The 22,637-nt window shown below is 48.4% G+C and overlaps 1 protein-coding gene across 1 annotated transcript; it reads left to right on the top strand.

Moving 5' to 3' along the window:
- Positions 1-21,162: 21,162 nt before the first annotated feature.
- Positions 21,163-22,380, top strand: LOC124647142 (avenin-E-like). Its single transcript, XM_047187122.1, has 2 exons — positions 21,163-21,249; positions 21,856-22,380. Exons 1-2 carry the CDS (start codon positions 21,163-21,165, stop codon positions 22,378-22,380), a joined length of 612 nt encoding a protein of 203 aa, XP_047043078.1.
- Positions 22,381-22,637: the final 257 nt, after the last annotated feature.

Here is a 22,637-nt window from a genome sequence, read left to right on the forward strand (position 1 = left end):
ATACTAATTAGGTACAATATAATTAAGTTGTTGCTGCTTAATTTTTTCAGTCAAAGTTTGCCTTGAAATACATGTACGTCTGATGCATGGAAAGGGAGGTAGTATATACAACACTCAAGCTCCAACGTCAATCATGGCTATCAAGGTTCTTCTTAATCTTAGGGATTGTTATCTTGGTTCATCATACTAGCAGGTGTATTTTATTTGATTAGCAGCGTGCATGAGAAGATGCCAAGCGTTTTCAGTGAAAAAGAGGTCATCATTAGCGCTGAATATGATCGGGAAGTCTGCAAAACTGGGCAATTAATGAGTTATGTAAATCACAGCTAACATGCTACTCCCGAAAACCACCCGTGCATCCCTCCCCCGAAAAGAAGAGATAATGCATGTGGGAGAGTTTTTGTCATCCTGTACCTTTAAATAATGGGAACGTGCCCAACTCCTAGGATGCATCACGCAGTAACACAATTAATTTTTCATTTGTAGAGAGCCGCTCCTGCTCCACGTCACTGATCCATGGCACAATGAATCTTGTCCATCCATCTGTTTTCCATCAAGCAATGAACCAAGATGAGATAAACGAAAAATCATCTCATTCCCGATCTTTATTTTCACTCACCAGAATTCAAACCGAGCCTTCCTCTATAAATACAAGCCTCATAGCCACATGCCGCGTGTCGGCTTCGCGTGACTTGTGACTTTGGACTTTGGCGAGGCGAGGGCGAGGGCGCTGCCATGCTTCATTGGCGTTGCGAGGAGAGGAGACGGTGTGGCCATGGAACTCCGATGACTTCAGCGTGGCGTGGCGTGGCTGTGGGAAGCAAGCATGTACTTGCTCTTCAAATCGATGGATCCAGCAATAGGTAATCAATCCATCTTGTTTTCCTTGTGCTGCCGTCACCCTTTTCTTCTCTCAATTGGACGGCACGGCAAAGGAGAGTCGCTTTCTTCTGGGAGTAATCGATAGTTTCTAGCTGCACCATGAGGGTTATGTCTGCAATAGTTGCTGAGTTACCGGTATGGTTTTTGTTCCCATCCCTTTATTTCAGGAACATAAGAGCAGTTCCTAGACTGCACCATGAAGGTTATGCTACATAAAGATAAGCACACACACATTAACTGATTAAAACAAAGACTAGTCAATTTTCCTCACATCACTATCAGTTTCATGAACTCAGATTCTTCACAACTCGTCTTCGAGGTCTTAGAGCATCTCCACTCGTGGTGCTGCCAGGTGGAGGTGCTCTCCCACGCCGCGGTGGGCAGCTTCCTGACGCACTGCGGGTGGAACTCCGTGCTGGAGAGCGTGTGGGCGGGCGTGCCCATGCTCTGCTTCCCGATGGTCTCCGAGCAGCCCACCAACTGTCGGCTCGTCGCCGAGCAGCCATGGCGCTGGTAGCCCCCAAAAAATGGGCCAAAAATGGGCCACCAAGCCACCGGGAAAGGAGGCAGCAAAGAAGGGGCCAAAAGCGCCCTTCGCGATGCCGCGGAAGGCGCCGACGGAGAAGGTGAAGCCGGAGGCGTGGACCGAAGAACATTGGCGTGAGGAAGAATAAGAAGGTGACCTCGGGCTCACGAGCCCCCAAGTGAAAGGTTCCTCATTCTTCTGAAGTTCTGAACATCTGATCAGCTTCTTCCATCGATCCTTGTTTCAGAAGATTTGTTATCATTATTTCATAAGTAGAAGCATTAGGTACCAATCCGTTGGCAGGTATCGCGGTAAACAGATCGTTAGCTTCTTCCCTTCTCCGAGCCCTGTACATGGCATTAATCATGGCATTGAATGTTGCAATATTGAGCTTCACATTTGTTGCACCCAATTTCTGGAATAGGACGATTGCTTCATCAGTGCAATTGTCTCCACAAAGTCCTCCAAGAATTACACCGTATGTGGAAGCGCTCACTGTCATTCCACTTTCGATCACCGCAAGGGAAATTTCTGCAGCTTCTTTGCTTCTTCCATGGTTGCAAAGGGATACCATGAATGAGGTGGAAGTAGTAGTATTTGGTATAACGCCTCGTCTTGTCATTTCTCTGAATATTTTAACCGCCTCTTCCCACAATCCCAGCGAGGAATATCCACGAATCATAGAATTATAAGTCACGTTGTTAGGTCGAACACCACTATCAACCATGTGCCGAAGGAGCGACTCTGCCTTGTCCATTGCTCTGGCCATGCACAACGCATCGATAACCGAGGTATACGTGACCACTAGTGGAAAACGGGGCAATAGGCCCGGTCCATTTGGGCCTTCAGTCCCGGTTCCCAAACCGGGACCAATTACGCGGGACTAAAGGGGGTACCCTTTAGTCCCGGTTCAAAGTTTAACCGGGCCTAAAGGCCTCGACACGTGGTGCGGCCAGGGAGCTCGCGGTGGAAGGCCTTTGGTCCCGGTTCGTGGTACGAACCGGGCCTAGAGTTTCTCGCCACGGCAGAGAATTGCTATTTCTCCGCCGCGGCTCGGGTTTAGGCTGTACCAGCGTTTCTCCGCCGCGGCAGAGTTTCAGCAATGCATATATATCATTCAAGAAACCACAAAAAATCGTCATGAATATATATAGACATCGTCAACAGTACACGACATCGTCAACAGCACACGTAATGCATGCATATTTACAATACAACATCTCCTCGACGAATATCCTCCGCCGTCACGATCTGCCGATAGTGCTCTCCACCTGGGGTAAGGGCCTCGGTAATAAAGAATCCCGCGATTTCCTCTTGAATTGCTTTTATTTGATCCTCCGTTATGAGAGTGTCCCGCGTATCATCTATATTTAAAAAAGGAGATCAATATATGAATGGAACTCAATACAATAGATGGTACTAATTAAGATTAATTGTGAAAATTTGTTATCGTACACGAGTCTGGAGTATACGGTCATCCCCACCCTTGGGACAGGCCATGTCACGAATGAAGGTGCAGTACGTAGTATCCACATAAGTTATTCCCGGGTTCCTGCCTCATACACTTTACGAAAAAATAGTTCGATCAAACTAATAATCAAGCATCGTATTGAAAGTAAATATCATATATAAAGTTTCACTGGACATAGCTATATATATAGTACTACTTACAGGGTAATCTTCAAATGTAAGTTCCGGTTTCCATTTACCCGGAACAGTATTGATGAACCGTTTCCAAGCCCTGCCCGGCAAAAAATAATGAGTAAATGAGTAATTGATTAGTTGATGATATCTTCGAATTAGAACAGATGAAGATGCCAATACGAAATTGATTGAAACTACCTCTGGAGGATGGCAGCCATGTCCGCCCATTCCGCATATTCTTTACGTTTCGAGTCCATGACTTTTACGACTCCAAGGCGAAGATCAATGATTAGGAGAATAAAGTGGAATCTGCAGAAGCATAGCTCAATGATTACGAGAATAAAGTGGAAGGTGCACAAGCATAATGTATGTTATATATAACACTCACTTGAAGTTGTAGGGAAAGAATATATCCTCTTTGTCTGCTTGCTTCTCTAAAAACATTACGATGTTGTCCTCTCGTGTTCTTGGCGAAGTCTCGAACCGTAACTTCATGAACTGTGTTTGGGTCTATGAACCCCAGCGGTAGGAGCTTGCCTCTTTTGTATTCCAGCTTCTTCATTCTGCATAATTAAATGTATAGCATACACAAAGAATATAATGAGGATAATTGTTAGTGCAAATGAATGAGCTACAAACTTAATTACACAAATAAATCACTTACAGGCAGTAGCAACTGATGACAGCTTTGTCGAGGGTGTCTTGATTGAATAATCGAAACAGCTTCTTCTAACTCAAGGTTTATCTCGTCTTTCCCCGTGAAGTAATGCTCATCTCTAAGATACACCGTGAGGTAGGCATCACCTCTTCGACAGGCTTTCAGGTACCATTCATGCAACCTTCGCATCCGAGTCCCTAGACGCGCGAGCTCGCCGAGTTTGACGAGATCAGATCTGTATCTATACTTGTTTACCACTTGAGCCGTTGGATAGTAATCTTCGTACTCAACTGATGCTCCCTGAGCTCTAGCCGCCCGTTCGATCATCGATGCCGTCTCTGGATCATGATAGGGCTCTACGATGAAGTGGGGTACGGCTCGAATGTCCCGCTCGTCCAAGCCGGGCGACTTTTTTTGCTTCTTTGCTCGCTCTAGAGGACCGTCCAAGAGAGCGGTCATAATCAGCTCTCAGCTCAGGTCTCTTCATTCTCGTCTCGGCAAAGTGCTTCACCGTCTCGCGGTGGAATAAACATCTTCTTCGGCGCAAGAAACGCCTTTTGCTCTTCGATCTCGCTCATGTGGTAACAACTCCGGAGTCTCAGTGCCCTCATTGGAGTTGATGATCTCTTCGGAGCTGTAGGAGGTGCCGCGGACCGCTTCCTCTTTTGCTTAGGTGGAGGCGGCGGAGTCTCCTGACGAGGAGGAGGAGGAGGCGGCGGAGTATTTTCACGCGGAGGAGACTGGTCATGCATAGGGGAATCATCATCGCGCAGAGGAGAATCATCACGCGGAGGAGACTGCACAGGTGGCGGAGGAGGCGGAGGAGGCGGAGGTGGCCTGCTTGTTGGCTTCTCACCTGGAAACACAATGTTCTCCTTCCGCCATTGCACGGTGGTTCTACGGGCTTCTCCCAGTTCTTTGATTTCCCCATCTTCACCTGCAGGGTGCTCAAGCACCAACCCCTCATAATCTCTCAACACTTCATCCACCATCACAACAAAGAAAGTCGTCTTGGACCGGACGGCAATGGTAAGACCTTGTAGGTAAGAGGATGTCGACCGCCGCCTTGAAGGATAGGTTGAAAACTTTAACATGCAGCTCACAAGGACGGCTCTCGGTGAGATCATCCACGGGGGTAGCGAGGAGGCTCGACCACCTGGTCATCATCATCATCATTATCCACCTCGCCGAGAGGAAGCCACGCCGCTTTTCCGGTGTGGTTGAGATTGCAGCGGGGCGTGGGCATTGAGCAATGCAGGATCTACAGACCTGCCCCCGAGCCATCCGAGATGTAAGTACTTGGGTTACCATGGTTAATTGGGCTTTCATGGTGCTCATACCCTCCTCTAAGTTAGCTAGGCGGTCCGTTTCCCTTGCCTTTCCCCTCTCATGGCTTTTATCGTGAAATCTCTTCCTTTCCGCAGAAAGCCATACTTCCACCGGAACGGAGCCTTCGTTCCTCGTGTTCGTCCGGTATGTTCTTTGTTCCCAAGGGCGCGTGTCGGCTCATCGTTCTCTCTTCGGGCTGGAACAACCCCGCCTCCACGTCCCTATGTGCTTGTTCCAGGGCTTCAATGGGAAACTTCGGATGAGCTTTCTTATAGATGCACTTCCCTGTTTCCGGATGCAACGTTCCCCCAATCCCGTAGAACCACTCCTTGCACCGTTCGATCCAACCGTGTGTCCCTAATCCGATCCCTTTTCTGGTCGGCTCCGCCTCAGCTGCCTCGCCACTTAGGACGATTAGCCCCGTATCCACCGGACCCTGAATTTGGTGATATAGCTTCAACGCAGCATTTGCCTTATTTGTTTCCGACCTTTTCTTAAATTCTTCTCGACTCCGTGCTCGTACTTCACGAATTCGTCCCGTTGATTTTTTACCTTCTCACTGTCCGGAGTCTTCTTTATCTTGATAAGGCGGCGCAATCTTTTCTTGTGGTTCTTGAATAGTTCGGCCATCTTCTTCTTGCCAAACTCGCGGAGGGCCTGCTCCATCTTGGCCTTTTTAGCATCATCCCCCTCTTCAGGTACTATGTTGAAATGTGACATGAGCTTGTTCAGAATGCTGTTTTTGGCTACATCATCGATATAAAGACCTTGAGCTTCTTCCTCTGCAGACAGCACTAGTCCCTTCGGCTTGTGCCATTCTCGAACGGTGATCGGGACGTGGTCCCTAACAAGCACTCCGCATTGAGCTATAAATGCCTTTGCACCTTTCTCTCGGAGCAATCGGTTTACCATCCTTTTTGATGTGGGTGATGTCGTGCCTAACACCGTCATCCAACTTTTTGGCCGGGCCTCGCTTCCTCGACTTTACGTGAAGAAGTGCTCGATCCGGAGGGCTAAAAAAGAAATAATTCATAGTCAGTACAATTTAATTAGTTAATGCATCTAGTCGATCAACAACGGCTTAATTAATTTATATACCTCGGTGATAACTACAGTTCGGGAGCCATTATGATGATCTTGTTCCTCACCGGCGCCACTAGGATCTTCTTCCTCAATATTCTCCGCTCCCTCACCGGAGTCATTCAAATAAGTTGCGGTGACATCGTCACCGCCATCATCTGGAATAACGTCGTCGTCGCGATCATCCAGAGTACCGTTTGCTATGAGGTTCTCCATGAAATTTTCTTGAATTTCATCTCTGTCCATGCTTTCTACAACGACCTGCAAGCTATACATAGGAACCATCATATGATCAAATTAAGGATAATGCAAAAAACTGAAAATGGAGTTACATATGTAGTTCTTAACTAAGGATCGATAATATAGTGCCGAAAGCGAGATAGTGCGATTACATGCATACATAGATCGGGTTCATGTTTATTTAACCCTAATACATCAATCACTACTACAACCACTCAACCGCGCAGACCGGGTCCTAGAGGGCGCCGACCGGGTCCCGAGCCGCGCCGGGTGTACCCCCAAAGCCACGGAACAACAACGGGAGCATAGCTAACATGAGATCCCCACATAACGCTCCATCCGGTCCTATACATGTTGTCTAACGCGTACATGTAACGGCGAACGTGCTTGTCCTCCGCTTCAATGCGCTGAGCTACCTCCTCCGGCGGGGCCGGCTCCCTCTGAAACGACCGTGGCCCATAAGACCTCCACCAAAGAATATCCGGGTCGACAACGGGACCCGGATTCCGCACCAAGGTGCGCGACCCGGAAGCTAAGACCTCCCAGTGCCACCCCGGCGGAGCCCAGTCTCGGACCTCCCCCATCTGCTCCATCTCCTCTAGAAGAGTCAGACCACGGCGCGGCGGCTGTCGCAGCATCGTAGCTACGAAAACAACGTTAACATAAATTAAAAAATAACTTCACTACTTTTAACCCGGCAGGGGCGTCGGCACTATGTCGCGGCGGCACAGCCACGGGCGCCGGTAGGGGCACCGCCACGGACTCGGCACCGGCAGGGGCGTCGGCACTATGTCGCGGCGGCACAGCCACGGGCGCCGGTAGGGGCACCTCCACGGATTATTTTTATTAATGTTAGAGTTGTAACTAAAATTATTTCTAACATACATATTATTATTGTAACTTTTACTAACTATTTCTAAAAATAGTTTACTAACTATTTCTAAAAAATAGTTTACTAACTATTTCTAAAAATCTAATACTAACAATCTAAAAATCTAATACTAACAATTTCTAAAAATCTAATACTAAATATTTCTAAAAATCTAATACTAACAATCTAAAAATCTAATGCTAACAATTTCTAAAAATCTAATACTAACTATTTCTAAAAATCTAATACTAACAATCTAAAAATCTAATACTAACTATTTCTAAAAATCGAATACTAACAATCTAAAAATGTAAAAAAATTAAAAAAAAAAGGGGTGGCCGGGGGCTCACCTTAGCGCCGGCGGAGACGAGAGGCGCGCGGACGGCGACGGGCGCGGGCGTGGTGGAGGAGGCGCGGGCGGCGGCGACGGGCGCGGCGGCGGCGCGCGGACGGCGACGGGCGCGAGCGGCGGCGCGCGGACGGCGACGGCCGCGGGCGTGGTGGAGGAGGCGCGCGCGGACGGCGACGGGCGCAGACGGCGGCGCGAGCGGCGACGCGGTGAACGGCGACAGCGACGGCGGCGGCGGCGATTTCGCGCGGCAGTCGGGCAGCCTGGCGGCGTCAAACTGCTTCGTCTCCGCGGGATTGATCTCCGCGGAGACGAAGTGTTCAGTTATATACTCCCTCCCCCTTTGGTCCCGGTTCGTGTTACAAACCGGGACCAAAGGCCCCCCTTTGGTCCCGGTTTGTAATACAAACCAGGACTAAAGGTCTTTTTTGCTGCATTTTCGCTGCGCGCGCAAAAAAGGCCTTTAGTTCCGGTTTGTATTACAAACCGGGTCCAAAGGCCACTTTTTTAAAAAAGTTTCATTCCCGCCTTATTTCAAATGAAAAAAAGCCACCGCACCGCCACACGTGTCCACCGCCGCCACCGCCATGCATGTACAGGCCACCGTCGCCACCGCCGTGTACTGGCCACCGTCGCCACCGCCACCGCCTGGCCACCACCGTCACCGCCATGTACGGGCCACCGCCGTGTACTGCCCACCACCGCCACCGCCATGTACAGGCCACCGTCGCCACCGCCACCGCCTGGCCACCACCGTCACCGCCATGTACGGGCCACCGCCGTGTACTGCCCACCACCCCCACCGCCACACGTGTCCCTTCCCCGTGCCACGTGTCCTTTCCCCGTGCCATGTGTCGCCGCCGCTTCCACGTGCCTCGCCCCGCCGCCATCGCCGTGCGACGTGTAGATCCCGCTTCCACGTGCCACGCCCCGCCGCTTCCCGGCGCCACCTGTCGCCGCCGCTTCCACGTGCCACGCCCCGCCGCTTCCCCGCGCCACCTGTCGCCAAACTTGTCGCGTCGCTGTGCTATAAAGCGCCGCGTGCGCGCGGAACCACACGTCGCCGTCGCCTCCGTTCATTCGTCGGCGGGATGCCGCCGCGCCGTCGCGGCTCGTCCGGCTTCCGTGGCGTCCGAGCGCGTCCGAACGGTAGGTTCTACGCCGAGATGCGCGCCGGTGGCTTTCGGCTCACCCTCGGCACGTACAACACCCCGGAGCTAGCGGCGCGCGCTTACGACGCGGCTGTATGGCGATTTCGGCGGCCACGGTGCGACATGAACTTCCCAGACGTCGAATCGCTAGAGGAGGCGGAGTTCCTCGCGCCGACGCCGTGCCTTGTCGACGACGAGGACCGTCGCCGCCACCGCCAGGTGCAGCGCCGGATCGCAATCGCCTAGCACGACGAGGAGTTGATGCGCCAGTGGAGGGCGCAGTTCCCCAACGACGTCGACAACACCGCCGCGTTCTTCGCTGACCTCCGGGCACAACGCAGGTCCAACGAGCGCCACCGTCGGGCCGTCGCCGTGTTCGAGCTCGACAACCCGAATACAACTTGGGCCGACAACGACCCTCGGTGGGACGACATTTGGACCGAGACAACCTCCGACGACGAGTAGATCGACTAGACTAGTTGTTTATCTATTTTAATTGTATTTTCAATAAAGTCGTTGTGGCGTACGCCGATGATGAGAAAAGTTTCCCGCCGATTACATGTGGAATTAAAGTACAGAGCTCAACTGAAAATTAATTAAGATACATGGCCAGATAGTACTCGTGCCTAGCCCTATAGTACTCGTTCCTAGCTCAACTGAAAATTAATTAAGATACATGGCCAGATTCGACTGTTCGAGTGTCTTCAACTAATGGCTTCAGGTACACATCAATGTCATTCCCGGGTTGCTTCGGGCCTTGTATGAGCACTGGCATCATAATGAACTTCCGTTTCATGCACAACCAAGGAGGAAGGTTATATATACAAAGAGTCACAGGCCAGGTGCTATGGCTGCAGCTCTGCTCTCCAAAAGGATTCATGCCATCCGTACTTAGACCAAACCGTAAGTTCCTTGCATCCCGTGCAAAGTTTGGGAACTCTCTATCGATTTTTCTCCATTGGGAGCCATCAGCGAGGTGCCTCAACATCACGTCTTTCTTACGGTCTTCTTTGTGCCATCGCAACAACCTAGCATGCTCTTTATTTCGAACAAGCGTTTCAGCCGTGGTATTATAGGAGCATACCACATAACCTTGGCAGGAACCCTCTTCCCGGGGCGCTCGCCCTCAACATCACCAGGGTCATCTCGTCCGATCTTATACCGCAATGCAAAGGCACACCGGACATGCATCCAAATTCTCGTATTCACCGCGGTAGAGGATGCAGTCATTAATGCATGCATGTATCTTTTGCACATCTAATCCTAGAGGGCAGACAATCTTCTTCGCTTCGTACGTATCGGCGGGCAATTCGTTACCCCTTGGAAGCTTCCTCTTAATTATTGTCAGTAACTTTCCAAATCCCGAGTCGGTGACACCGTTCTCCGCCTTCCATTGCAACAATTCCAGTAGTGCTGCCTAGCTTTTTATGGCCATCTTCGCAAGTTGGGTATAACAATTTGTTGTGATCTTCTATCATCTTGTCGAAGGCCAACCTTTCCTTTTCAGTTTCACATTCTCTCCTTGCATCAGCAATGGCCCGGCCAAGATCATCATCGGTAGGCTCATCTCGGTGCCTCTTGATCTTCTACTTCATTGTCTTCATTGCCTTCGCAGTATCATCGTATTCAGGGAAATTGGGATAACCGTCATCATCCTCTTCCTCTTCTTCATTGTCTTCCATCATAACCCCTCTTTCTCCGTGCTTGGTCCAACAATAGTAACTGGGCATGAAACCGGATCGCAGAAGGTGGCCGTGAATGAGACTCGAGTGAGCGTAATTTACGGTATTCTTGCAGTCCACACATGGACAATACATGAAGCCACCATGTTTGTTTGCCTCCGCCACGGCCATAAAATTATCCAGGCCCGAAGTGAACTCGTCAAACCGTCGGTCAATGTACATCCATTGCCAATTCATCTGCATGATATAATTAAGCTGATCAAAACCATTACAGAACATCACGATGTATATATATACACATGCATTTTATCAATTGCAGATGAAAAGGATAAAGTTGTTAACCTCGATGAAGAAGAAAAAGCAAGTTAAGTGTGGCTTGATTTGTGTAAACTCAAGTGGCAAATCCTCTTAAGCATTTCATCGAACACCTCTTGTGCATGTGAAGAAGAGAGGAGAGCAATACACCCCTCTTGTGAAGAAAGTGAAAAAATGGCCAAGTGTGGCTCACACTTGGGCAGGGGCAAGGTTATATAGCCAGAGGCGGGGCCTTTGGACCCGGTTTGTATTACAAACCGGGACTAAAGGGTTCCCACGCCCGACACGGTCTGCCACGCCCTACCGCCGACCCTTTAGTCCCGGTTTGTATTACAAACCGGGACCAAAGGCCACTACAGGACAGGCTCCAGCGGGTGGGGTCGTCCTGGGCCAAAACGAACCGAGACCAATGCCCCCCATTGGTCCCGGTTTGGTTCAGCACTGGGACTAAAGCTTGGGACCAAAGGCCTCTTCTCCACTAGTGGACCACATTAGGCTTAACCTGTTGCCGCACCATTTCAATGAACAGATCGCATGCCTCACTTACTTTGCCTTCTTTACAGAAGCCGTGGATGACGGTGCTATATGCCACCGCGTTGGGGGCGCATCGACCTCCTTGTCTCGCCATCACCCGGAGCAGGTCGAGCGCTCCCTGGCTCCTGCTATCATCACATAAGATCTTCAGAACGAAGGAGTACGACAGGACATCAGGCGCGCAGCCGAGTTCAGGCATCCTATGGAGCAGCACGACGACAGCCTCGTCGGCCCGTTTCGCACCGCAGAGGCACTTGATGAGAGTGTAGGCATGGATGTCGTTTGTCTTGAGGCCCGTCCTGAGGACGCGGCTGAAGAAGGCGAGTCCCAGGTCCGGGCGGGCCGCGCGGCAGCAACAGTCCATGAGGATGCTGTAGGCGGGGCTGTGAGAGGCGCCACCCGCGGGCCGGCTGCTTCTTGGAGTTAGGGTTCCTATGGTGGGATCTTGGAGGAAGTGCACCTATGGAGGCTAGCTTGGTGTTGTGCTAGCTCCATAGGTTGTTGGGAGCCTCCTAGTGTTGTGGATCTCGCCCCCTTGTGAAGGAATCACCGCCTCGACCGGTGCCATAGTGGAGAAGGGGGAGCCCCTTTGTGGAGCTCTCTCGAGGAAGAAGGTGAGGCATTCCTTCGTGGTGTGGCCGCCTAGCCTCTTGTGTGAGGCTAGCACCTCCTCAACGCAGACGTACTCTCTTTTGTGAGTGGAACTGCGGGAAACAAACCTCGCCTCGTCTCCGCGCCATCCGGTTGTCCCGCTCCTTACTCTTACTATCATGCTTGTTTGCTTTACTTGCTGCATTTGCCTAGGGTCATACTAGGAACACCTCCACCACTAAAGCAATCACCTTTACCTTCCACACCGCTAAAACTGAAAAAGAATTGAAATTTGTGTACCGTCCATTCACCCCCACCTCTTGTCCGCCACGATCCATTCAGTGGGTGCGGACGAAAATTTGTCGATTCGAAGCGCACCTAGTCCCCTAATCTAGTCGAGTACGTTTTTGCTTGAAGAATAGGTCGTCGAGTTCGTGTTTCCAGCATCCAAGCTTCCCACAGACGGCGCCAATGATAAAGGGTTAACTTCGTCAATGCCCATGATGATGGACTTGATTTTTAGGAAGGAGGACACCGAATCAACAAACTGGTCAGCCAAACTTAGGCAGCCGACAAGTATTACTATACAGGGCAAATCACCGAGATTACAATATGTGGAACTAGGTTACAAGTTGTTTGCTCTGATCGAATCTTTCTCCTCTCGGTGGCTCCTCCCAGCCCCGATATGGCGGGCTAGGTCTCAAAGTCCACCTCGAAGTCGAGTTACAACATAAGTCAGTTTACCCGATATGGGCTTAACTTTCCTAACTTGATATCTTCGGATTCTTCTGCCGACAAGTATTACTATGGGTTTTCTATGATTTTCAATTCCCCCTCGGTGGCTCCTCCCAGCCATTATATAGCGTGCCACCTCAAGGTCGAATTATAGTACATGTTGGTTCACCCGATGTGGGCTTAGCTTTCCTAATAAGATACCTTCGATTCCTCTGGACTTCTTCATGGGCTTTCCTCTATTCCCTCATGGGCTTTGTACAAGGGATATCAATGCTTAGTACCCGATATGGAATACCCATGTCAATAGGAGAGGCACGTCGAGCTTGGCGTAAAGGCGGGTCGTTGCCGTGTTGATGTTGACCCGCATCTTGGAGCGCGGAAGCGGATGAGGGTGTGTTGGCTAGTAGCCTTAACCATGGGTGCCACCTCTAGTAAAATCTCCACGTTGAAGACCAACGCCCACCACTCCATCGCCAGTGCTCGCCATCAATCTACCGCTCCCTACACTAACGCAACACCACTACCCGACGTGGTCGTCCTGCGCCATCCACCACTAAACGGGGGAGAGAGAACAGCCGACAATGCCAATCGGGCTTCTCCCGTCAGCGCGGCCCAGCGCAGCGAGGAGAGGAAGGAATGGAGGGGCTAGGACCGGCGACAACTCAACATACCTCAAACCTTAGGGTTGAGGGCAGAAGCCTGCGCAAATGGGGATGGAGTGGTGGAGAACGAGAGGAGGCAGGGGAGAGAAATGGGTACATTAGGCTTCCAGTGAAGCTACGCCACCGCAGAGAAAACCGACAGGAATTGATGGAGCCGTGGAGAGCAACCAACGATCAACGAGTAACCGGGCCCGACGATAAAAGAAGAAAATTGGAGGCCCAGGACACAATGTTGTTGACCTGAAGAAGGCGGTTACCACGAGATTACCATGCAAAGGAAAAAAAAAGGAACAATAACCGATCTCCCATCTATAGCGAAAAACCAAACGTGGCAACTTCCCAAGAAAAGAAACCATGAGTAGTTACATAATGGCTGAGGTTTCAGCAAATCCCTGCAGGTTTGATATATGGTATAATATAGTTAGTAACTCATACACCATAACATTCCTCGACATAATTTTTTTTTGATTGAAAGAGTCTAAAACTGAGCAATTTGTCTGCTAATTCAGCTTACCATCGTGTACAACACTACAAAGTTAGTCCAAAGAGAGAAAAGAAAAGAGAGTCTAGGACACGTCTTCATGTTGCTAGTTCGATCTATCTAAACAACACATACAAGATTCTAAATTAGTTCCACACAAGCCACGTTAAATTGGTTAACATGTAGAACATTACAAACTTTATTTTCGGAAATTACTATCTGAAAGAACATCTCTCACATTATGTTTTGTGTGTTTGATGTCAATATATATGATACACTAATGTTTGTTTAAGTGGTACAGGGATTACATAGATATTTATTCTTGTGTGTTGGATTTGATCGTGTGTCAAAAAGGATTCGAGAAAAGTTTGGCCAGGCCGGATAATCCGGGCCGGATATTGTCAAAATATCCGGCCCCCTGTTTTTGGCTAAGTGTTTCAGGGTTTTTGGCTCGGAAGGGGGCCGGACATTTGGCCGGATAATGTCCCGTATTGTACCAGGGCCGGATTATCCGGGCCGGATATTTTGGAAATATCCGGCCCCCCCGTTTTTCGCTAAGGACTGGAAGAAAATCAACTCTGGAAGGAGGCCGGACATTTGGCCGGACATTGTCACTCTTTTGCCCCGAAGACCGGATTATCCGGGGGGCGGATTATCCGGCCCTTACTTAGGCCGGATTATCCGGCCCCGGAATCTGCAACGGCTCCATTTTGAGTGGGGGTATAAATACCCCCCTTCTTCCTCCTTGCCTCTTTGCTCAATCATTGCACAAGAATTCTGCCAAGACACCTCCATTAGAGCCAACTCAAAGAAAGTCAAGATTTGCAAGATCTCCTTCCTCCCCCAACCAAATCTCTTGATCTTTGGAGATTCGAAGGAGAAGACACCGATCTACATCCTCACCGAAGCGTTCTTCATTTCCCCTCTCTTGTTTGAGGGATCTCATGCTAGTGTTCCTATTTGGTTCCCTAGTTGATTTGTGTTGATGTATTGTTGTTGATTGTTGTGTTGTAACAGATTTGGGAGCCTCCAATTAGGTTGTGGATGTGTGCCCCAAGAACCTTGTAAAGGCCCGGTTTCCGCCTCGAGGAAATCCCTTAGTGGATGTGGGCTAGGCCTTCGTGGCGTTGCTCACCGGAGATCTGAGTGAAGCCTTCGTGGCTGTTGGTTTGGCTTTCGTAGCAACCACACTCCTCCAAACGTAGACGTACCTTCTTGCAAAGGAAGGGAACTACGGGAATCATCTCCGTGTCATCGCGTGCTCCACTCTCGGTTACCTCTATCCTATTCTCTCTATCTTGCTTAGTTGGTAGCCTTGTCATATAGGTAAATTCACTTAGTTGCATATCTAGAGAAGTTACCATTTGTGTCAAGCCTAAATTGAAAAAGAACTAAAAATTGGTTAGCACCTATTCACCCCCCCCCCCTCTAGGTGCGGCATACGATCCTTTCAATTGGTATCAGAGCCAGGTTCTTATTTCGGGCTTAACCGCCTAAGAGTATGCCGGACGAGGAGTCCTCGGAAGGGGCCGCCAAGATGGTCTCCGTGGAAGACTTCAATTCGTTGAAGTCCTCCGTGGAAGCCCAAATGGAAAGCATGAAAAAGATGATTGCCGAGCTTTTGGCTCCGGCCCTTCCCAAGGCTCCTAGTGTAGAGGTTAAAGACACGGGTGTGTTACATGAGGGAGAGGCTTCGGACTTACCCTCATCTACCAAACCCGTGGAAGGTGATAACTTAAACACTATCAAATCCCCCATTGCATCTCCCAAGGGAACTAGTGAAAGTGAGAGCTACAATCGAGTACCTCCACCTTTCCAATCACCCGATATACCTGTTCCCATGCCTCATTTGAACATTAGGGGCGACCCACCTAAGTTTTCTATTGAGGATTTCGATACTTGGCAATTTGAGTTCCGCTCTCATGTTTGTAGTGCCTCCAATGAATTATGGAGAATCATCAAGGTGGGCTTCAAGCCATACAACCCCGACAATTTGACTAGAAGAGAAGCCATTGAGAGTCAACTCAACAACACCGCCTTGCACATGATTCAATCAAGTGTGGGGACAAAGGAATTGCATCGTGTCCGGAACTACACCACCGCCAAGGAAGCTTGGGAGGGTTTGACCGCGAGTTGCATTGGAAGTGAGAGCACAAGGAGGAACAAGTATAATGCTCTCAAAAATAAAGCCGAAGGGTTCATGAGGCTTCCGGATGAAGATCATGAAGATATGTATGGAAGACTTCTCACCGTTGCCGATGCCTTCCGGCTCGTTGGTGCCACCCACATCAATGATTCTTGGATCAAGGAGAAGTACATTGAATGCATGATGCCATTTGTACCCATTGATGTCAAGACTCTTGTGGGAAGGGAATGCTATTCCTCTCTCACCTCTCAACAAGTTGTGCACGAATTGCAAGCTCTCAAGGTGCTTGAGGAAACCTCTCATGATTCTCGCAATCGTGCTATTGGGATGGCAAAAGGTTCCAACCTTGCCTTGGTGGTCAACTCCGTTGAAGAAGTGGTTCCTCAAGAATCTTATAGAGCATCTTGGAGTATGACTTATCCGGAAGATTTGCAATGCCACTTCCATGATCACATGGCCTTCCATGCAAAATCCTTTTGGGTTGATCCCTCCAAGGCCAAGGAAGACAACATCAAGAGGAACAACAAAAATGGGTTCACAAGCTTTGGTCCAAAGACAAGATCATGCTACAATTGTGATGACAAGCGCCACTTCATTGCCGAATGCCCCTATGAGAATAGAGAGCTTCATAATGGGAGGCTCATTCCCAAGGACAAGAGCAAAGACTCAAAGGGCAAATATTCAAAGCCACCCAACAAGAAGTTCTACAACCATAAGACCAAGAAGGGCAAGAGGCCCTCAAGAGTTGTGCTAGTAACAAGGGAAGAATATTCTACCGATGAAGTTGAAAGTTCTAGTGGCGATGAAGATGAAGAAAGCTCAAAGGAATTGGCCGCCATCGCCACCACCAACACACCCTCTTCATCTCTCTTTGAATCTCCCAATGAGAACCCTCAAATCAAGAATGCACATTGCTTCATGGCAAGGTCCTCCTTGGACACACCTATTGTGCTATCAACTCAAGAAGAGTATACCTCCGGAGATGATGATGTTGATGATGAAGAAGATGCAACCTCTAATGGATTGGTCGCTCTTGCCTCCCTCTCCACTAACTCTTCATCACCAAGTGAATCCCCCAATGAGGTCATTCATGTGGAGGAAGAAAGTTGCCTTATGGCTAAATCCTCCGAGGTATCATCCCCTAACCCCTCTATGCCTAACATATCTAGTGATCTAGGGGTTGATGATGCTAGTCTAAAAGTGAAACAAGAAATGCTAGATTTTGATGATTTCATTCTTAACCTACAAGGTAACACTAAGAAGCATGTTTCTAGCCTCATGGTTCGTTTAGCTCAACAAAGCGATATGCTTGAGAAAAAGGGTCAAATAGAGAGAGAAGACTCTCTTGAAATCCATGCTCTTAAAAATGCTCTTGAGGAAAGTCAAGAAACTATAGCTTCTCTTGAGGAGAGGCTAGAAACTCTTGAAGAGCCTCAAGATAAAATTAACAAGCTCACTAAAGCTAGAGATCTTGCTAGGGCTAAGTTTAAAGTGCTTAAAAAGGAAAAGGCCCAATTTGAGGTTGATCATGAGAAACTTGTGAAAGATCTAGATGAACTAGACAAAGCTCACAAAGCTTTGAAGAGTGAATACACACTCTTATCCAAGTCTTATGAGCAACTTCAAATTAGGCTTGCCTCATATGATGTGCCTAGCTCCTCTACTCCTTCATGTGATCATGCAAATGTTATTGAGGAAAATGCTAGGTTGAAAGATGAACTTGCTAGGACCTCCTCTCCCCAAAGTAAACTTTCGTTGGATGATCTTTTGAGTAAGCAAAGATCAAACAATGGGAAGGAGGGACTTGGTTTTAATTCCAAGGCTAAAAAGGCAAACAAGAAAAGACCAAGCCCGCACATGAGAAAGCTAATGGTGAACCCCGAAAGGGCAACACCATTAATGATGATGGTGCGGGAATAGACAATCCTCACTATGTTCTCTTTAAAGATTATTATGGTGATGTTTATGCTAAGTATGTTGGTCCATATGATGGTTATGTTGCTTGGTCTATTTGGGTCCCAAAGACCCTTGTTGCTAACAAAAGAGGACCCATTGAAAAATGGGTACCTAAATCCAAGAATTGATCTCATGTAGGACTATGCCGCCGGAGGTTCAAAATGGGTACTTGATAGTGGATGTACAAGTCATATGACCGGCGGCAAGAACCTCGTCAAGGAGTTGAGGCCTAATGTAAATGATATCACCGTCTCCTTTGGCGATAATTCTACATCCGAGGTATTGGGTTTTGGCAAGGTTGTGGTTGCACACAACATTACTCTTGTGGATCTTATGCACCTCAGCTATAAGTGTGCTCGTGATGGTGATGAGTTGCGGGACTACACTCTTGATATCATGGACTTCATCTTCCATGAGATCCGTGATGCCATGGTCTCCCGGACCACTATACCTTATGCCCCCTACATCCAGCTTCTCATCAACAACTCTGTGTCTGTGAGTGAAGATTTGAGTGGGTATCCGCTTGTGAAGCACCATGTCAAGAAGGCCTACAAGCTTAAGCCAGTTTCTTCAGCTGCACCTGCACCTGACTCTTTCATGCATGATGCTCGTTCTAGTGGTGTTGCTCCTGCTCGTCATCCTGATGTCCCGGCTCTGAGGAAGGAAGTGACTCGGCTTAGTTGGTTTCAGCGTCACATCCTTTGCATGAATATTGAGATTCACAAGGAGAACTATGCAGCTAGCCGTGAGCGTTCTGAGATCAAGCATACTCAGGCGGTTATCCTTCACAAGCTTAGTGGTGATCAAGGTCCCCCGCCTCAGCCTCCAGCTCACCCGGGTTACTCTAGGTGGCACTCTGCACAGGTTCCTTGGAGTGATCTTGATGATTGCCTTCAGAGGTCCAACACATCTCGTCGCTCTCCGGATGCTCCTGACACTGATGAAGAGGAAGAAGAAGAAGAAGAGGTGCAAGAGTCCGATGATGGTTATGCCTCCGAGTGATTCCCATGGGACGTGTAGCATCGCGCTTGTCCCCTTTTTGGCGTCTCGATGCCAAAGGGGGAGAAGTGTTCTATTAGGATTCTCGGGGATTTGCATGGTTTGGGCTCAAGCATATGCGTTTATCATTCTTATATTGCTTGTGTTCCCGCTTATTTGAACTATTTGGTTTATTTGTGTGCCGTTCAAAACTATGTGCTATGAGGTGTGAGACATTGTTATGGTTTTCGGATTTCTATTTGTTGAGATCAAGGATATTTCATTATGTGTGATGCTATATCTCCGTATTATATATCTACACATGGGTATGACTTCCTTCATCCTATCTCAACTTCATTTGTGTCAATGTCTTTTGTTAGAGCTCATGTTGGATATCTCTTGTGTTGAGGCACCATACTTCTATGTGTTGTGTATTTGTATTCAAATGCAAATTACTTATATGCACACATGTAGGGGGAGTGCCTCTATGTTTTGCCATCATGCTTGTCTCTATAGTGATTCTATTGCAAATCCATATATTGTCATCAAACACCAAAAAGGGGGAGATTGAAAGAACATCTCTCACATTATGTTTTGTGTGTTTGATGTCAATATATATGATACACTAATGTTTGTTTAAGTGGTACAGGGATTACATAGATATTTATTCTTGTGTGTTGGATTTGATCGTGTGTCAAAAAGGATTCAGAAAAAGTTTGGCCAGGCCGGATAATCCGGGCCGGATATTGTCAAAATATCCGGCCCCCCTGTTTTTGGCTAAGTGTTTCAGGGTTTTTGGCTCTGGAAGGGGGCCGGACATTTGGCCGGATAATGTCCCGGTATTGTACCAGGGCCGGATTATCCGGGCCGGATATTTTGGAAATATCCGGCCCCCCCGTTTTTCGCTAAGGACTGGAAGAAAATCAACTCTGGAAGGAGGCCGGACATTTGGCCGGACATTGTCACTCTTTTGCCCCGAAGACCGGATTATCCGGGGGGGGCGGATTATCCGGCCCTTACTTAGGCCGGATTATCCGGCCCCCCGGAATCTGCAACGGCTCCATTTTGAGTGGGGGTATAAATACCCCCCTTCTTCCTCCTTGCCTCTTTGCTCAATCATTGCACAAGAATTCTGCCAAGACACCTCCATTAGAGCCAACTCAAAGAAAGTCAAGATTTGCAAGATCTCCTTCCTCCCCCAACCAAATCTCTTGATCTTTGGAGATTCGAAGGAGAAGACACCGATCTACATCCTCACCGAAGCGTTCTTCATTTCCCCTCTCTTGTTTGAGGGATCTCATGCTAGTGTTCCTATTTGGTTCCCTAGTTGATTTGTGTTGATGTATTGTTGTTGATTGTTGTGTTGTAACAGATTTGGGAGCCTCCAATTAGGTTGTGGATGTGTGCCCCAAGAACCTTGTAAAGGCCCGGTTTCCGCCTCGAGGAAATCCCTTAGTGGATGTGGGCTAGGCCTTCGTGGCGTTGCTCACCGGAGATCTGAGTGAAGCCTTCGTGGCTGTTGGTTTGGCTTTCGTAGCAACCACACTCCTCCAAACGTAGACGTACCTTCTTGCAAAGGAAGGGAACTACGGGAATCATCTCCGTGTCATCGCGTGCTCCACTCTCGGTTACCTCTATCCTATTCTCTCTATCTTGCTTAGTTGGTAGCCTTGTCATATAGGTAAATTCACTTAGTTGCATATCTAGAGAAGTTACCATTTGTGTCAAGCCTAAATTGAAAAAGAACTAAAAATTGGTTAGCACCTATTCACCCCCCCCCCTCTAGGTGCGGCATACGATCCTTTCACTATCTAGATCAGTGTTTGACATGTAAAGTGGATAAGATGAGTCACTGCCACTTATCAAGCATTTGTGTGAGACAACCGGCCATATCACTTGTCTGATTTATCTTAACAGCACATACAAGATTACAAATTAGTTCCATACAAGTTATGTCAATATGGTTAACATGTAGAACATTACAAACTTAGTTTTAGAAAATGACGCTATCTAGATCAATGTTTGACATGTAAAGCGAATAACATGAGTCATTGTCAATTATCAAGCTTTCATGTGAGACAGATGATACGTGCAAGAGCAAGACATCTTTGACGATCAATTCAAGAACTACATTTGTATTTAGTGTCACCAAACACTACATAAAAAAATGATAAGTTAGATAAGCATCCAAGCACTTTTAACGAAATAAAATCGAAAGATAAAATAGAAACCATGCCACAAAAGCTATAAATAGACCCACACCATGAAGATCCTCTTCCATCATCCATCCTTCACACCCCTAGAGAGCAAAAACAGCAAAGCCAGGCAAGAAATAGTCAACACAAATCAATCATGAAGACCTTCCTCATCCTTGCCCTCCTTACCGTGGTGGTAACCATGGCCAACGCCACTGTGCAGCTTAACCCTACAAGTCAATATCAACCCGAACAACCATTTTCGCAACCTCAACAACCATTTCCGCAATCGAAGCAACTGTTTCCGCTGTTTCCGCAACCCCAATAACCGTTTCCGCTATTTCCGCAACCCCAACAACCATTTCCGCAACCTCAACAACCATTTCCGCTGTTTCCGCAACCCCAACAACCGTTTCCGCAACCCCAACAACCATTTCCGCAACCCCAACAACCGTTTCCGCTGTTTTCGCAACCCCAACAACCATTTTCGCAACCCCAACAACCATTTCCGCAACCCCAACAACCGTTTCCACTGTTTCCTCAACCCCAACAACCGTTTCCGCAACCCCAACAACCATTTCCGCAACCCCAACAACCGTTTCCGCTATTTCCGCAACCCCAAGAACCGTTTCCACAACCGCAACAACCATTTCCACAACCCCAACAACCATTTCCGCAACCCCAACAAACCTTTCCTCAACCAGAACAACCCTTTCCTCAACCACAACAACCATTTCCGTTGTTTCCCCAACCCCAACAACCATTTCCGCTGTTTCCCCAACCACAAGAATCATTTCCACAACCGCAACAACCATTTCCGCAACCCCAACAACCCTTTCCTCAACCAGAACAACCATTTCCGCGACCACAACAACCATTTCCGCAGGAACAACAACAATTTCCCGAGCAACAACAACCATCCCTGCAACAACAATCGTCTTTCCAGCCAATTCTACAACAAGAGTTGAACCAGTGCCGAGAGTTCCTCGTGCAGCAATGCAAACCACTGTCAATTGTCTCGATCCTTCGGCCGTGGATCTTTCAACAGAGCAACTGCCACGTGGTGCAGAAACAATGTTGCCAGCAGCTGGCGCAGATTCCCAAGCAGCTCCGGTACCCTGCCATACATAGCGTGGTGCAGGCCATCATCATGCAACAACAACAACAATTCTTCCCACCTCAGCAGCAGCAGGTGGATCAAGGCTTCTTCCAGCCACAGCCACAACAGGTGGTCCAGAGCTTCATCCAACCACAACAACTAGCTCAGTTCGAGGCGATGAGGAAGTTTGCGCTGCAGACCCTGCCAACAATGTGTAATGTGCAGGTCCCGCCGTACTACCCCACCGCCCCGTCCAGCCGCGTCTTTCCCTTTTGAGAAGAATACAAGAGCTTTAGTACTAGATAGATGGATCACCGTTATTTCATCAATGGACCGATCGATGTAACGGTGAAAAATAAAGTGGCATGTGCTAAGATGTTTGACCCCCGGCCAGTACTAGTCTAAACCTGATATAAAAGATAAACATAGTTCTTATCCGCATAATATTGTTTGTCCCTGTTCGATTTCACGGGCATATTTAGATGTTCATTCATAGCCACAATCTTATGCATGAAAATTAATCAGAACATAAT

Source organism: Lolium rigidum, chromosome 4, assembly GCF_022539505.1.
Source record: "Lolium rigidum isolate FL_2022 chromosome 4, APGP_CSIRO_Lrig_0.1, whole genome shotgun sequence".
Classification (NCBI taxonomy): Eukaryota; Viridiplantae; Streptophyta; class Magnoliopsida; order Poales; family Poaceae; genus Lolium; species Lolium rigidum.